Source organism: Zonotrichia albicollis, chromosome W, assembly GCF_047830755.1.
Source record: "Zonotrichia albicollis isolate bZonAlb1 chromosome W, bZonAlb1.hap1, whole genome shotgun sequence".
Lineage (NCBI taxonomy): Eukaryota > Metazoa > Chordata > Aves > Passeriformes > Passerellidae > Zonotrichia > Zonotrichia albicollis.
In genome coordinates this window covers 5,085,540-5,102,110 of record NC_133859.1, presented here as the reverse complement: position 1 = coordinate 5,102,110, position 16,571 = coordinate 5,085,540, and the positions used below count along the sequence as shown (strand labels likewise).

The window sequence follows — 16,571 nt, the reverse complement described above, 5'->3', positions numbered from 1 at the left end:
GAACAAGCTTCCAAAACATACAGAAATGCATTATAATTGAGCTTGCCTTTGCTTCAAAATAGTACAATGTTTCAGTTATGCCCATTTTAATTTTATAAACCTTCCATAATGAAATTACATGAACAAAAGATACAAGACCACAAATTCCCCTGGTGTCTGATAGTGTTAGTGTAGTACATGGCTAAAAGTCATCTTGATTTGTGAATTTTAGAAGTGATTTGTCTACTCTTGGTTTTCCCACTCTATATTGTGTCAGAAGAACAAAAAGCTGTCTCATCAGCCTCAAATGAAACCCATCTGGCTACTATGTAGCTAGTTTAACCACTTTTCTAGAAAATTAAGTGACAGGTTTAAGTCAGTTCAGTTTGTTTTTCCCATTTCAAGCTCCTGTCAGGCTGCCATTTGAATTCCAAAACACAATTTTTATAATCTGTTTATTTAATGAAACATTAAAAGCATGCACTTAGTTCAGTATGTAATTGACAGCAATGTACCTTTGGCTGCTGTCAACATGGTAGATGCCAGCTCACACTGCTGGGATTCGATGTGACTTAGGGTGAACCAGCGGGGATACCGGTTTGGAACAACTGATGCAATTTGGTGTGGACGGGATGTATCTCCCAAAGGAGCCATAGATTCCAATACTAGCAACCTGAAATAAGAAAGAAATACTCTTTCATCAAATCATTATTATATTAGGTTACTCATAAGCAAAACTAAAGCTGCAAGAACACTTGACCTTGTTTATTAAATGTGCAGTTTGGGGTATAAAGACATTGGAAAACCACTTCTTTTCTTGGGGAATCTTAAAAGTCCATTTGCCAAACATGCCTACATCAGCAGGGATCTGTAAGAATTCATAAGACAATTAAGTCATTGTGTTGGTTTTGGCTGAGGTAGGGTGAATTTTCTCCATGGTGGCTAGTATGGGGCTATGTTTTGGATTTGTCGTCTTTGCTGCTTTTTGCACTGCCAAGCTGGCAAGGAGGCTTGGGGCACATGGGAGGTTGGGAGGAGACACGGCCAGGACAGGTGACCCAAACTGACAAAAGGGATATTTCAGACCATATGGCCTCATGCTCATTATATAAAGTGAGGGGAGGGAGGACACCTCTATATAGCTTTATATATGTAAAAATAAAATACATATAAATTCCCTACTTGATTTTTTCCAAGCACAAAAGGGGGAGAAAAAAATGCATTATTAAATAGTTTAAACAAACAGGAAAAATCCTAACTAACATAATGCAAAAAGGATTATTAGGTTATGAGTAACAGCAAATGGACAAAGATCTTGAAAGGAAAATTTCCTGTCACTTTGAATTTCATTGCCAGCTTCTATGTTCCTTTGCTGTGAAAAGAAATGCTGTTGTGAATTGGTGGCTTTCATGCAATTTTGGCAAGATTAGGGAACATTATAACAAGCACAAGCAGATTTAGCATTCTTCACTTTTTTGCCCTTTGAAACATCAATTATTTAGTTAGGTCTTAGCAAAGCTACTTTGTGATTAAACATCGCCATTAAAGGCTGACTCACAAAGCCTGGGTTGAAATTCAGGCTTAACAGGGAATCAGCCAAATGAAGCCAAACATTTGAGTTCATACTCCAAGTGAACAGTCAACTAGGTCACTGCAGATCCACATTCTCCAAGGCTGTACTCCATATGTTTCAGTGCTGCAAGCAGAGAACTGTTGACAAAAGTGACCATCAAGGATAGCACACCCTGTCCTTGCAGCCCTGAGGTGCATGCACAAAAGGCCTTATGGTCTCAAATTCTATTGATTTCACACTGTGTTCCACACACTAAACGAAAATTTAAAAAAAGAAAAGAAAAGAAATTGCAACAGATGATGTTGAATGCAGAGAGGCAAAATACTCCAGAGTTGTCATCATGGCTCAATGACCTGTGTTGACTAACACTTAACACTTATGTCTGGAGAGCAGCTAGCTGTCATCTTGAGAAGTTAGCTTCTTTCATAAATGTTCAAGTGAAGAAAGAAATATGTTTGACTTTGTCATGGTTTGGGCCTGGCACAGAGCCAGTGCCCCCATGAGAACACCCTCTCCCTGGTGTCTGCTGTGAGATCTGACCAGGAATAAGCAAAACAGGCTCCAGCTTAAACATAAAGAAAACTTTATTACCTAAACTACAGGAAAATAGGAAAAAACTATAAGGAAAAGAAATTGAAAACCTTACAAAAAACACTTTCCTCCTCCCCACCACCAAAATTTCCCAATCCGATACATTCTCCCAAATCACCAACTGCCCAGCCTGGCACCACCCTTTAGAATACTCAAACTTCAGTCCATGAAGAGGAGAGGAGTCCTTCTTGTTCCATAGTCTTTCCCTGGAAACACGCTGAAACCTCGTGTGCTTCCATGTCACTTCGGCACCGCCCGGAAAAGTCCTTTTGCCGCTTGTGACATCTTCCCTCCATGCCCAGTGCTCTCACCACTGTGCATGGACCAGAGCTGCTTCTAGGGCTGTCTTTTAAGGATGCCTTGTCTCACTCCAAAAAGGCACAGTCTCTGCTTTGGGACATCTGTCCCCCCCATATTTTTCCAACCCCCTGGGGCCGAGGGGTCCCCACGATGAACCCTCCTGGTTCCGAGGCACTGCTTCCCCCCAAGTGCAGTCTCTGTGTCACAGGAATAAAACTGAGTCTATGGCTACACAAGAAAAGTCCAGCCAAAAGGCCACTCCAGTCATCTCTCCCCACTCAGTCAGTCGTCTCCACAATCCTTCGGGCCAGGTCCTTGTCTCATCTCATCTCATCTCATCTCATCTCATCTCATCTCATCTCATCTCATCTCATCTCTTATCTCCCTTCTTATTCAACTCCGAGGAGGATCAGCATTTTTGCAAGGCCCCAATCATGTAAGAAAGGGTTAAAAATTTCAGTCTCTCTCTGTCCTGGAACGCCGGTACTCCCACACGTGCTGCTGCTCCTGCCGGGCTGCACTCTCCCCCGCCTTCTCCTCCTGGGCCGTCTGCTATCAAATTCAGACGCCGGCTCTCCTCTCTCTCCCTCCTGGGGGGGGAATGGCTGCCCGATGGCTGTCTCTTGGGGGTCCTCCACCCTTCCATCCTCAAGGGCCTCCTCACCCCCATCTCTGTCCAGGCCCCGGGCCCACCACATGGCTGCCCCTCCCCGGCCCAGCAGCAGCGGCTGGACAGGGGAGGGAGATCTGACCTCTTCGCCTCGAAGTACCAAGAGAGAGCCTCTCAGGGCCGAAGCTCTGCTTTTTAACCCCTGTGTATTCTCGGAGGTGTGTCCAGACCCCACTGGCCACACCAGGTGCCAATATCAAACTCCGAGCATCCATTGGTTTGACCACAGCATCCCAGAATTCCCACTTCTTCCTGGTCAAACCACCACAGACTTCTAAAAGCATGAGCAGCCATGCAGATTTCTATGTGGAAACATTTTACCCATGCCATAAAGGAAGACATGGTTAAATTTCCCTCTTCTGATCCATTCCACCTCACAAACATGAGACATACATTTGTATTGGGTTTGCACAGCCAGATTTTGATAGTGGAGGAGCTACAGGGGTGGTTTCTGTGAGAAGCTGCTAGAAGCTTCCACAGTGTCTGGCAAAGCCAATCCCTGGTCGCTCCAAAAATGGATGTGCCATTGGTCAAGGTTGAGTCAACTAGAAATGGTGGTAACATATGTAAAAAAGAAAACCAGAAATTGTTGTGCAGTTATAATTTCAGCCAGAGAAGAAGGGAGTGAGAACATGTAAGAGCAACTCTGCAGACACAAAGGTCAGTGAAGAAGAAGGGGGAGGAGGTGGTCCAGGCACCAGAGCTGGGATTCCTCTACAGCCTGTGGTGAAGAACACAGTGAAACAGGCTGCTCCCCTGAACCCCATGGAGGTCCATGGGGATGCAGAGATCCACCCACAACCCATGCGGGAGCCCCATGCCAAAGCAGGTGGATGCCTGAGAGGAGGCTATGACCTCAAGGGAGACCTGTGTAGACAGGGTCCCACACCGGGGCAACCTGTCCTTGGAGGACTACACTCCATGGAAGAGTGACCTACATTGCAGCAGTTAGGGGGGGACTGTTGCCTGTTGAATGGACTCACTGCAGCAGTTTGCAGAGAACTGGTGCTTGTGAGGTGGACTCACATCAGAGAAATTCGAGGAGAACTGTCTCCCATGTGAAGGACCTCACAGTGGAGCAGGGGAATGACTCTTCTCCTTGAGCAGCAGAAGACACAGGTGATGAACTGACCATAACCCCCATTCCCTGTCTCCTTGTGCTGCTGGGGTAGGAGGCAGAGCTGGAAGGAGGGAGGGTTGTGGGAAAGTGTCCTGGGGTGACGTTATGATGCTTGTATATCCCCATTCATCTGTTCTGTGCCTTTAAGACCGGCGCTGAAGAGTGGAAGTTTTGTTTGGGTTTCTCTTATCAGGACACAGAGACAAGCAGTAGACAGAGCTGTTTTTTTTACTTCCAGCTTTGGGCTTGCTGCTTTTGCTTGCTGCTTTTGCTTGCTCTCTTTTTCTGCTCTTGCTTCTGATCTGCTTTCTGCCTCTGCTTATTAGCTAGTTCTAGCTAAACAGTCCACATTGCTTCCTGGACTGTTTCTCCTCTCCTGTTCCTGTGACCATCTCGAACCTGCTCCGGACTGGGACCCGGGAACACCGAAGGTTCGGCTGCAGCGGCTGGCCCAGCACCGGAGGGACTGAGAACAGAGCAACCACCCCCGAAAGAGACTTTCTGATTTTGCCATCTTTCTCAGAGCGGTGTCATCGGGTATTGTTCATTTTGTGTGCTGGGGGGTGCGGGGCCAGTCAAATAAACAGGTTCTTTCCACCTCTCTCCGAGGAATTTTTTCCCGAACCGGTTGGGGGGAGGGGCCGTGTGGGTTTCGCTTTCTGGAGGGGCCCTCCTTTGCAGATTCTTTAACAAATTTGCCCTAAACCAGTATAGAAAGGTACTTTTAAGGTTTTATTTTACTTCTCGTTATCCTGCTCTGATTTTGTTAGTGTCATAAATTCAGTGCATATCTCTATGTTGAGCCTGTTTTGCCCGTGATGGTATTTGATGAGTGCTCTCTCCTGGTCCTTATGAACCTATGAACCCTTTGTTAAACTTTCTCTCCCCTGTCCAACTGTGGAGGGGAGTGAGAGAGGGGCCTTGGTGGGTGCCTGGTGTCCAGTCAGTGTCAACCCACTACAACATTCAATCTTCCTGTTTTCTTTCTTCCTTCCCCACCTCAAAACAACATTTAGGTTTAGTTAGTTATTAATTTGGTTTTTATCAGGAGTGTTTTGTATACTGAAGTATCACTTTGGTGTGAATGGAAAAAGTAACTAAAGTTCTTTATAAGAATTTTTGAGAAGTTTCAAGGAACACAGACAGACATGAAATAGAAAGTGTCTGCATCTTCTGTCACTGCAGTTCAAAGTTCAAGATAGCAGTCCATATTTCTTAAGAGTGCCAAATATATTACAAAATATTAAAAATGCATAAGTAAATAAAATTAAAAAGCTCAACGCCCATCTGCCTTAAAAGTGATGCCAAGAGAGCTATGGAGAACAGCCCTGATTATGCTGATGTCTCCTATGATTTTACCAGCTAGAAACGAAAAGATAACTCTTTCTTATACTGGTCTGTTTGAGAAGTAACTTCTTTGGCCAAGATGGCAGCTTCATGCCAAAAGATGGCTGGACCTCCCCATAATCAACTAGAGATTTGGATTTTTCAGTGCCTTTCTTGTTTTTCCAGTTGAAAAAGGAAATTTCCAGAAAAGAAATTATCAGTTATGATTTGTTTCTTGGGAAAGCCCAAATAGTTCTTCAAGAGGAATGGCATGTTGCCATAATATTCACTGAAGCATTCAGTGCACTGTGCAAAGCTACTCATAGATGTCTATTCTAGCCTTTTAATGTGGTCTCCGTCATTTAGTTTAAGGAGGAAAACTCTCCACAATCTCTGAGAAACACTTAAAGGTAGTGACTGAAATTGAATACAAGGATACAAGTGTACTTTATAAAATTGATATTTTTAATATTCTAATTCTAAAAATTCAAATTCAAAAATTCTAATGCTAAGTAGCAAGTATGCAAAGTTGTTTCTCATATTTCTTACATTCCTTCCCTAACACCCACTATTAGACACTCTTGGAGGCACAAAACTCCAAACAAGCTATGCAGACCTTTGCCCTGACTTGATGGTAGCTATGTTTTGTTCCTATGCATGCCTTCCCATTTAGTCCTTTGAACATGGGACTATTTTCTCCTCATTTGGCTTTCTAGAGTGTGCTAGTTTTGGCTGGGATAGAGTTAATTTTCTTCCCAGTGTCTGGTATGGGACTGTGTTTTGGATTTGTGCTGAACACAGAGTTGATAATATAGAGATGTTTTTGTTATTGCTGAGAAGGGCTTACACAGAGCCAAGGCCTTTGCTGCTATTTGTACTGCCACTCTGGGGAGAGGCTGGAGATGCATGGGAAGTTAGGAGGAGACACAGCCAGGACAGATGACCCAAACTGACCAAAGGGATATTTCAGACCATCTGACATCATGATCAGTATATAAAGTGAGGGGAAGCAGCTAAACAGCAGATGATCCTAAGACTGCTAGTGGGATGCCTCTGCTCATTTCCTTGCCACTTGCATTATACACATGCAACCACATCAGTAAAAGAACACACACATGTGCTAAAGCTGTTGTTCAATACAAAACCACAAGTCCCAATAGTGGAATTCTAGAAGGATTTGTAACATAGAATGCTGTTTTATAGTTGTATATAAACACTAATTGTACATTTATAAATTATACTGTAGTTAGTACAGACATCGATTGCTTTTACAGATGACAAAACCAAAGTAATTTCTCCTTAAACAGAACAATGCTTTAGAAAAAAAGGCTAGGTCTTCACTACCAAGCTTTTTCCTGTTTTTCAAACTGCTACTTGTGTTCTTTCTAGATGACTTGTAAATACATACCGCATGGCTCTCAGTGCACTTTTGAATGCCAATTCAGCATCATGAGGTAGGAGACAGGTGAAAAGATACTTGGCAAATGTGTGCATTGGAACACTGTCTCGATGGATGACTTCACCTAAACCACTATATGGTCCAGCTGTTGGAAAGAAAAAGAGAATATCAGTCTTTACAGACTGTTAAAACTCAACTTCTGGACCTTTAGAACCCATTCATTACACCTTGAGTTAGAGTTGGTATTCAGAGAGAGCTTGCTGTACAAAAGGTAAAGTTCTATTGATATATCTGTGAAATATATTACAAGTATATTAAATGCCATCTATTCTTTGTGACAGCAAGACACATTGCAAATTGTATAGTACTAAGCACACTACCAATGCACATACAAATGACAGAATGGTCCCAGGGCTCCATGGGGCTCATTCAGCAAATCTATGGTATGCAAAAGTAGAAGGTGATAATCCTAGCTTTGCCTCTGTGTAGTTATATCATGTACATGAATTCCTATGCACCCTCTGTTGGTTCATAATTGTCTTATCACAAATCCACAGGAAAAAATAAGTGGCTACAGTGGAAAGCCAGGTATTTTTAATTGAATTTACATGACAAATCAGTCCAGCAGCACCTGATCCTTATTAATGTCTCACTTGACATTAGGCTTTTAAATAACCCTTTGGTCTAGACTTGGTCTCCGGAGAAGACTAGGTGAGATCTTGCATCAAAGTTGCTTTTGTTAGTCTATTATAGCCACACGATCTTAAAAATTATGTTTGTTGTGGGGAAACTATTCCCATTGTTGAGGCAATAGATTTTGCTCACACTCAGTGCAGTACTTAATAACAACAGTGTTAAGAATGACAACAGAAATGACAATCTAAAAAAATTGCATGCAACTGCTGAGTTCTGATTATTCATAGTGCATAGGAATTCCATTTTTGCATTGTTCTTGCAACCTTAAGACTGTTATTCTTATTAATAGGAACATTGTGTCAAGCAGTTTTTTACTTCAGTGGCTGGAGGTTCAGATGTTAAACATTGCAAGATACAGAATAAGAATCTTAAATTAAGTATTATTGGACAATTATTGCACAAATAGCAGCCAGCAGTCCTAGAAGTTACCACTTCCTCCTCTACTAGAGATTCCAACCCATCACACATGGATGGATGGATGGATGGATGGATGGATGGATGGATGGATGGATGGATGGATGAATGACTGTCCGACACTTCTTTCATTGCAGTCACATGTATCGGTTTCTGGCTGTGGTTCAAACTAACATGACTGACCCTTCACTGAAGCAGATGAGGAGCACTCACAAAATTTATTCAACCACTTCTGCTGCATGGAATCACTAACTCCATGAGAGAGAAATGTTAACAACTTAGACCAGCACAGCTGTTTCATCAATGTTTTTGACTGGTGCCTTAGCACAAAATGTGAAGGTAAAAATCACTAGGCATGAAAAAAAAATCTGAGCTCCATAGGTGGCCATTTCTGAAGGCTGGAGATATTCACAATGGAAACATCAATGAAGATTAAGTAGGTGACAGTGTGTCTCAGCCATTTTAAATTGAAAGCTGTTCAAAAGTAGCTGTCATTGCTTGTATGAAAGAAGTGATTTCATGTCTGTTTGCCAGTTGGTGGTCCATTCAGAAACTCAGAAGACTGAGAATAAATGACAAAGCATTTATATGAAAATATATTTTGCCATTAGCTTAGCAGTCAAGCAAAAAATAGAACAGTTCTTGCAACACAGTCTTATGTTCTGCTTTCCCATGTATTCAAATGGTAGCTACGCACAGCATGCATTAATCTGCATTAACCTGCATTAACAGCATAGAAATTAGCCTAATACTGGATTAAACTTTCTTTATTATATCTACAGAATGTCAACTATATAATCACAATGGATATGATTAGAATTGTAAATCACTGCATATTTTTCCTCCATGTGATCTGGCAGTTTCTGCCTAACCTGGAGTAAACTGAAGTTATTGCAGAAAAGCCAGATTTCTCAACATATAGTAATGCAAGGCCACTGCTGCATGCTGCTCACCACAATAATTTTGTAGGTAGCTATTTTAGTAGGTTTCTTGCTATGATCACTCATTTACTACTCTAAGTAAAAAAGTATATCATTGATCACAGATGTAAACTAGAAGTATCAGAGAATACTTGAGAAAAATCCTGCCTTTTCCTCATACAGCATCCTGACCAATGAACAGATACAGCAAATTGATTTTATAATCCATAGGATCCCTCTATAGTCATGAATAGCTGGATCCAGCCAGAAGCTGTTCTTGTTCAAAGGCCGTAAAGCACCGACTCTCCTTATGGTGCAGCTTCTCTACAGTTTCAAATGGTACCACCAGTAGGTACCAAAGTTTTTAAGGATCTGGGCAATAATAGTAACTCAAAGCTGAGAACCCTAAACAACATAGTGCATCTCCTCCATTAAAGAAATAGTTTTAAATGACAAATGTCTTACAGAAAGAAAGCAAAACCTGACTGCTATGTAACAATCTTCACAACTGACCTAGAGCAGTATCCAACTCCTCACCATCTCTTGAGAAAGCACTGAAAACTTGGACCACACCTTTAGATACTTAGTTCCTTTAAAGTTTTTCCCTCCAGTTAAAAACCCCCAAAAACTAGAATAGCAATCTTAGAACCTACAAGATTACTCTTTGAAGATAAGGCTTAAGTGTTATATGTCAAGCCTTTTTAAAAGCTAAGGCAAAAGCATGCACTTTTTGGTACAGATTTTATTGCAATACACAATTGCAATTCCCAAACACTAGTTATTTGTCTTAATCAAAATTTAGTCATGAGACCAGGCCATAAGCCTTAATATTTGTCCATATATTTCAATTTTCAGGAATGATACAAACTTCAGAGGCAACTCATATTCCTAATTGCTACAAAGGAAATGTTATATTTCTGTCCCAGCAAATTTAAGTGATATTTCTGAGCTCTTCACTGGGGAATAGAGGTAAAAATCTTCATACATTTACAAAGCTGCCAGTCATTTTTCAGGAGTCAAATGACATTTTGAAATTTACTACCCAAGAACTGTTGATGATAACTGATGTCTATATTATTAAATTGTGAGCCTGGATACTGAACAAATCTAAAGAAGAAAATGCAATAAAAATAAAGGCTTTTAGGTTAGTAGATATCTCCACGGTCATGTGATATCTGAAATATGTTTGATTTTCATAAGAGATTGGAAATAAAATTTTGCCGGAGTTCTACATCAAAAAACATCTTAAGTATATAGGGCAGTTTCCACTGGAATACTAATTCCATGGGCTTGTGTAAGTGAAGACAGTTTTAAAAAGCAGATAGCATCTATGTTGAGCTACCTTCTAATAGGAAGACTGCTTGTTTTCGAAAAATCTTCACCAGAGTATCATCCAATTCAATTTCCTGTAGCTTAGAAATGAGCTGTTCCTCATTTCGACAAACCTTCTCTTGTGCATATAAGCCATCTGGCATTATTCGTTGCTGTCCCAGCCCTATCAATGCTATTTCCACAGCCAGCGTTAAATAAGATTCCCCTTCTTCTAAAAGCTTGTGTGCAGGCAGGTGCTGGTACTCCAGAGATTTGCATTGCCCCATGTTCTCTGTAAAGAGCGACACAAAGAACAACATATCAGGAAATCATTAAAATCCATAATCTGCCTATAATGCTACATTTTCAAATTCTTCCTCTGTCAGTATCAATTTTTAAAAAATATTTAAATTATGAGTGCAATCTCAATATCCAATCATCCAGTATAAACTACCTGATCCAATTTCACATCACAGAAATACACAAAACAATTAGATTTTTAAAAAATCCACTGTAGTAAAAATAAAAGTTTTCATTTTAAATTGCATGATTTGGAGAAAGGCAGTTTCTCCAGCTTTGTGTTAATAAGGCAAACATTGGGTGATCTATTTCAATTTTTCCCTAACCCATTTCTGTATGCCCTTAAAGCTTTGATGTTGTATAAGTGGAAAGGGAAGGTGCTTATACACCTGCATAGATTTCAGTTGAAGCTATTAGGATTATGCAAATACAGTAGGCCTGGGAACTCCACAATTTTAAAGCATTCTGTTTGCTAAAGCTCTCTTCATGTTATTTTATTTGTTAGTTGCATTTATGATAAACACACATAATGTTTCTGACTTCTATTAGCACTAGAAATGCTACTTTTAGTAAAAATTACTTGTAAATTCCACACAGACCAAGCCATAAATTGCTTTAAAGAGTACTACTGATTGATTTGGCACTTCACCAATACACCATATGACAAAATGCTATATCAACCTCTAGCAGTTTACAGTCTAGTTTGGGAACAAAAATTTGCAATGTACAGATGTAAGGAGATGGACAGCTGCAGCAAATGAGATGGCAAAATGCATTTAGTAGATTGCATATATGAGTGTAGGGGGAATTTACATTTCAACACACACTACATTTATTTCATGGGGCTGTTTTGGGTTCTTTTTTCTAATTGCAAAGAATCTGATTTCTTTTAATTAAAGTTCTTCCAGAATTGGTGGATATGGGATTAGAAGTTTATTGAAGAAAATCTAATTTAATAAAATTAGTTTTGACAAAAAGCCCCAAGGAGATTTGGGATATACATATAAAGGATATATAGGTAGAGGAATGACTCAAGTTTCTGACCACACAGAAAGTGATAAGAAACTGCCACAGAGGTGGAAAGAGGCTGAGAATAGGAATAAATCAGTTAAGCTCCTGAGAAGCAATACTGAAGTTAGAATGGGCATATACATCCTGTCCAAAATCATGTATCTATACTACAATGCTATTTTCCAATTCCTAACCCTTATAAACCATGTACTTTATAGAGCATGTATGTTATAAATTTTAAGTGTTTTGTCATTACTCTGAAGTACTATGTACACTTTTAGCTAATAAGTCAAATAATATCCTGGACCACATTGGAGGTGGTGATCCTTCCCCTCTTCTCAGCACGGGTGAACCCACACTTGAGTGCCATGTTCAGTATTGGGCTCCATATGGACCTACTGGAGCAGATCCAGTGAGGGGCCACAAAGATGATTAAAGGACTGGAGCATCTCCCATATGCGATGCTGAGACAGCTGGGATTGTTTAGTCTGGAAAAGAAAAGGCTCAGGAGGATCTTACCAAAATATACAACTATCTAATGGGAGAATGTAAAGAAAATAGAGACAGACTCAGTGGTAACCTGTGACAGGACAAGAGGCAATGGGCACAAACTGAAATGCAGGAAATTCCATCTGAGTATAAAACCCCCGCATTTTTACTGTGAGGATGGTCAAACACTAAGAGGTTGCCCAGAAAGGTTGTATGGTGTTCATTCTTGGAACTGTTCAAAACTCAAATGGACACAGTCCTGGTCAACTTGCTCTAGGTGACCCTGCTCTGATCAGAGTAAGTGGACTAGACAATATCCAGAGAAGCCTTCCAACCTCAACAATTCTGTGATTTCCTGTAATTTCTCCAAAAGAGGATAATGTATGCAAAGAGGATTGCTGCTATAAACTCATTCAGTTTTATTTCAAGTGTAAAATACTGAATTGCCTTCAAGAATGAGTAACTGGTAATTTTTGAAGGCTTCATATAACAGTTTTAGTTTAAACATTTTCTTTACCTTGTGTTTTCTTAGGGAATGCAAATGTGAGTTCTTATACTATAAAGACACTGGCTTTGATGTTAATTGGGAAAGGTAAGGTAGAAAAATGTCTTTGGTTACTGAAGACTTAGAGAAGATCAGTCCCTTTGCATGGCCTTACCTGTGAAGTCTGAGAATCCATGGAAACTCTCATCATCTATGCTGCAGGCTTCAATTAGGCTACTGAAGAGGGTGCCAATTGGATCCAAAGGATGTCCCACCCAACCTTCAAGATTTGTTATTGAGGTTACTCCTATTTCAAGAAGTTCTGTGACAGAAAATATGGAGGGAGGAGGGAGGGAAAGAGAGTATGTATTATCCCCTCAAAACATATATAGAAGTAAAACTGATTAAAATGCTCTTCTGCTTAGAAGGAAAAAATAATATCTCTCAGTGTGAATTAATTGCCCTTTGTAAATATGTTAAAAGAGGAAAAAAAGAAAATGGACAAAGGCCGAACATTTCAAGCACTAGCAAAGCACATTATGGGTCAAAATTTTCAATTGCAGTATCTTTTGAAATCTCTAACTTGATACCAGTAACTTCTGAAAGGTCTGCTGAAAAATTGTAGCAAAGACTTTTTTTGGTAAAATATTCACCACTGTTTCCTCATTCAAAAGATGCAGTGCCATTTTCACATCTTAAGTGAAGCTGAAGGCACTGAAATAAAATATTCTGAAATGTTCAGTTTTTATAAATAAAAGATGAACTTATTGCATCTGAATAATTGTTGAATAAACTCATGATGATAGTTCCTAATAAAAAAGGAAGAAAAAAAAGAATAATGTGTTTAAATGAGGTATAAAATTTAAAAAAATTGTTCAAGTGCATTTTTTGTCATTCTAAAGTTTCAGTCAACAAATACCTTCATGGATACTTTGTTTTGTAGCCCTCATCCATCAATCAGTTACAACATTAAAAATTGTTTGGCACAATGAATTGAAAGAAGTGTGGCTGTGGTAAAAGATGATCGAGATTACTCAAATCCCTTTTTAAATTAAGAATCTTATGGCAGTAATTCCCCTTCAACTCCTCAGCTTTTTCTCCTAGACACATACACAACTGAACTATGAGAGATCAGGTGCATTATGGGTGACCATTTAAAAATTGTATACAACCCATTACAGATGCTCTGCTTCTCTGCTTAGTACACACTAACTTGTAGCTGCCTCTGTGCTCTTTTCATTCACAAAGCGCCATCTTTCTGAGTAATCATAAGTATTATCACAAAGCTTTAAAAAAAAAGCTTGCTTCTTGCCTTTAAAAGTGTGGAGCTACAAAATGAAACAGCCACACTGCTGGACTCAGTGTTCAAGACAGTGACTTTTTTAAAAGAATCAACTGATATGTAATATGAACAACAAAGTAGTAAATAATTGTCTTACTAACAAATAGCATGTGCTAAAAATGACATTAGGAAGAATGTAATATTACCAAAAATTATTAATATCAATGACCTTACTGACTCACTTTATATTCCATTTCATCTATTATGTCTAGTTGTGAGCTTCACTTGTGTCATGCCAAACAAAGGCTTCAATACTCCATTCATACAGAAATTTAACTTTAAATCATGCAAGTGGTTCCACAAATGTCAAATCAGTCATATGAATAAAGGCTAAGTAGAAGCATGTAGTGGTTGCTGAACTGAAACTGTAGCTGCAGAATTATTCTGCTTATAAAGAAGACAAGCATATCTTTCACTATTAAAACAAAATTGTTTAAATTTCAAACATAAGAGTGAAAATAATGAAACAAAGCAGTGAGTAACATAGAAATTACAAACTTCATGTTAAGAAAAGATATATTACATGATAAAAACACTAAAAAATTCCTCTAAGTAGTAATGCAAAGTGCTTTTAAGTTTTGTTGAAATCTAGGATCCACAATAGTGCTCAAAATTTCTTCCTTGGGTATTGTGAAATGAAGGCACATAGGAACTGCCAAATAATTTTTTTTTTCAGTCAGGTTTCTACCTTGTCTTCAGTTTCTAAATGAACATTTCTGGGAAAACACCTGCACATACAGTTAAAAAATTTACACATGTGACTTCACACTGGTATTTTTGCCTGCAATGCATGAGGATACACATAGTTAAAAGTAGCAAAAAAGATCTAAACTAAATTTGAATTAAAGGTTTTCTTGAAGTAGCTGAGAATGTTATTTTAATTTTTCCACATGCATTTTAACCACAAAGTCACCCCTTTCTTCTTCCACTACCTCTCCTTCAGAAAATAGGGGTAGTGGGAACACCACAGAATATTTTATAAAGCCAGCGTTTCAAAACTTTGATTTCCAGTGCTGTGAATCCACTAAAGTTTTAAGCATCATCAAAGACTTTTGGAAGAAACTGCCAAATTGGATAAATTTCTGTAGTGCAGACTTTGCTTTGTCAACTTTAGGCTTCCACCTCAGAAATATATAGGTCTGCTAAATTACACATCAGAGGAGAAAAATTATTTTAAATACCTGACATTCCAAATGCAAATCTCTGTTTAAAAGCCTATAAATTACACAGGATGAATATTTATGCTGTGCAACCAAAACCTCTGATTGGAATAAAGGCCCCATCATGTTAGATATATTGCAGAAGGCAGAACAGAGCCCTTGCCCTGCAGAGCTCGCAATCCAGCTTAAAAAACACCTCCAACATCCAGAATGTGACACTACCACTATGATTTTTGGGACTGAAGAATTAAAGTCACCTCTTTTGCTTTAGTTTCAAAAGCAATTTTCTCATGCAAAGTTCCAGTTCCGTGTTATTGTCACCTTGTCATTTCCTTTGCCCTTCTCTCTTCCCCGCATTTACCTTTCTTCTGAGCCTGGAACATTTCCAGCTGTTTCTGCTGCTGCCTTCTTAGTGTATTAACAATAGCTATTGCTAGCCTCAGTGCTTCTTGTGGGCATCCATGAGATCGTAACGCATCCACCCTCGCACAGGCTGTAGGAACATGTTCTAAAATGGAGACAATAATTGAGGAATAGCAATGCTTCTATGTCTGCAATAGCCTGTTTTGCTAGGTTACTCAAAAGGGCTTTTTTGTTTCCTTTGATTTGTTTTTAAAACTTTGCAAGAGAGAGTTAAAGGACTATTTCTGAGCCAACATTTCAAGGGAGCCTCTGTTCTTTTTGCCAGGCTTTTAATTTAGCTCCCTCCCTCCCCCCCAAAGAGAAAAAAAAAAAGCCATAGAAACTGAACAAAGCAAGTCATGGAAACCAGAAAGTCTTTCTGGTTTAGCCACTTACCATGCCAGAGGGGCCACCCTCGAGAGTCAAAGAGTGAGTTTTCAGTGTGTTCATGGTAACAGTAGTTGGTGTATAGGTCACTGTTGATAATGTGCTGTAAGTGGCTGTCCTGCCAGTGCAGTTCACATGCCTCTATGGCTCTAGTGAACACCGTCCGATGTGGCCTGTTTGATGAATCTGTCATTTTCACAAATTCAGAAAGCTGCATCAGCTTTTATTCATTCATATGTGAATCAGTCATTCACAGTATTCTTGTCTTCTGCCTGTTCACCAGCCCTTAAGTGATAGCAATCTACCTTGACCCACTCTGAAAGGAGCAACCATAGACATTTCACATCCTGTTACTCAACAGCTCAGGCAAAGTGTGTGCCATTCACTTTGCATTCAGAGAGATCTACAACCCATCATGGCTAATGCTAAATAGGACATTGCAAAGGGAACAGCTAGACATGAAGGACATTAAACAGCACGTTCAGAATTCCCCTAAAAACAGACTAGAAAGTATATGGCACACAGCTATTCAAGCATCCCCAGTTTCTCTCTTTCTCAGACCCAGAGCCATGAGGATAAGTGACAGATAAACATCGCATAAAATATTTTTAGTTGTTCTCTTTGAGAAGTGATGTTACCTTGAGCACTTGTAAAAATTTTGTCATAAACAAATAGAAATACTGCAAAGACAGCAAGG

General features: G+C 39.5%; 1 protein-coding gene across 3 annotated transcripts in view; it reads right to left on the bottom strand.

Moving 5' to 3' along the window:
- Positions 1–16,571, bottom strand: part of LOC141726905 (zinc finger SWIM domain-containing protein 6) — a 330,987-nt gene that overhangs the window by 40,584 nt on the left and 273,832 nt on the right. For all 3 annotated transcript variants that reach the window (XM_074531999.1, XM_074532000.1, XM_074532001.1), the window contains exons 6-11: positions 15,884–16,060; positions 15,447–15,593; positions 12,759–12,905; positions 10,331–10,591; positions 6,968–7,103; positions 495–652 (exon numbers count right to left, since the gene is read on the bottom strand). In XM_074531999.1, coding sequence (XP_074388100.1) covers positions 495–652; positions 6,968–7,103; positions 10,331–10,591; positions 12,759–12,905; positions 15,447–15,593; positions 15,884–16,060 — 1,026 coding nt within the window. The remainder of the gene's footprint in view (positions 1–494; positions 653–6,967; positions 7,104–10,330; positions 10,592–12,758; positions 12,906–15,446; positions 15,594–15,883; positions 16,061–16,571) is intronic.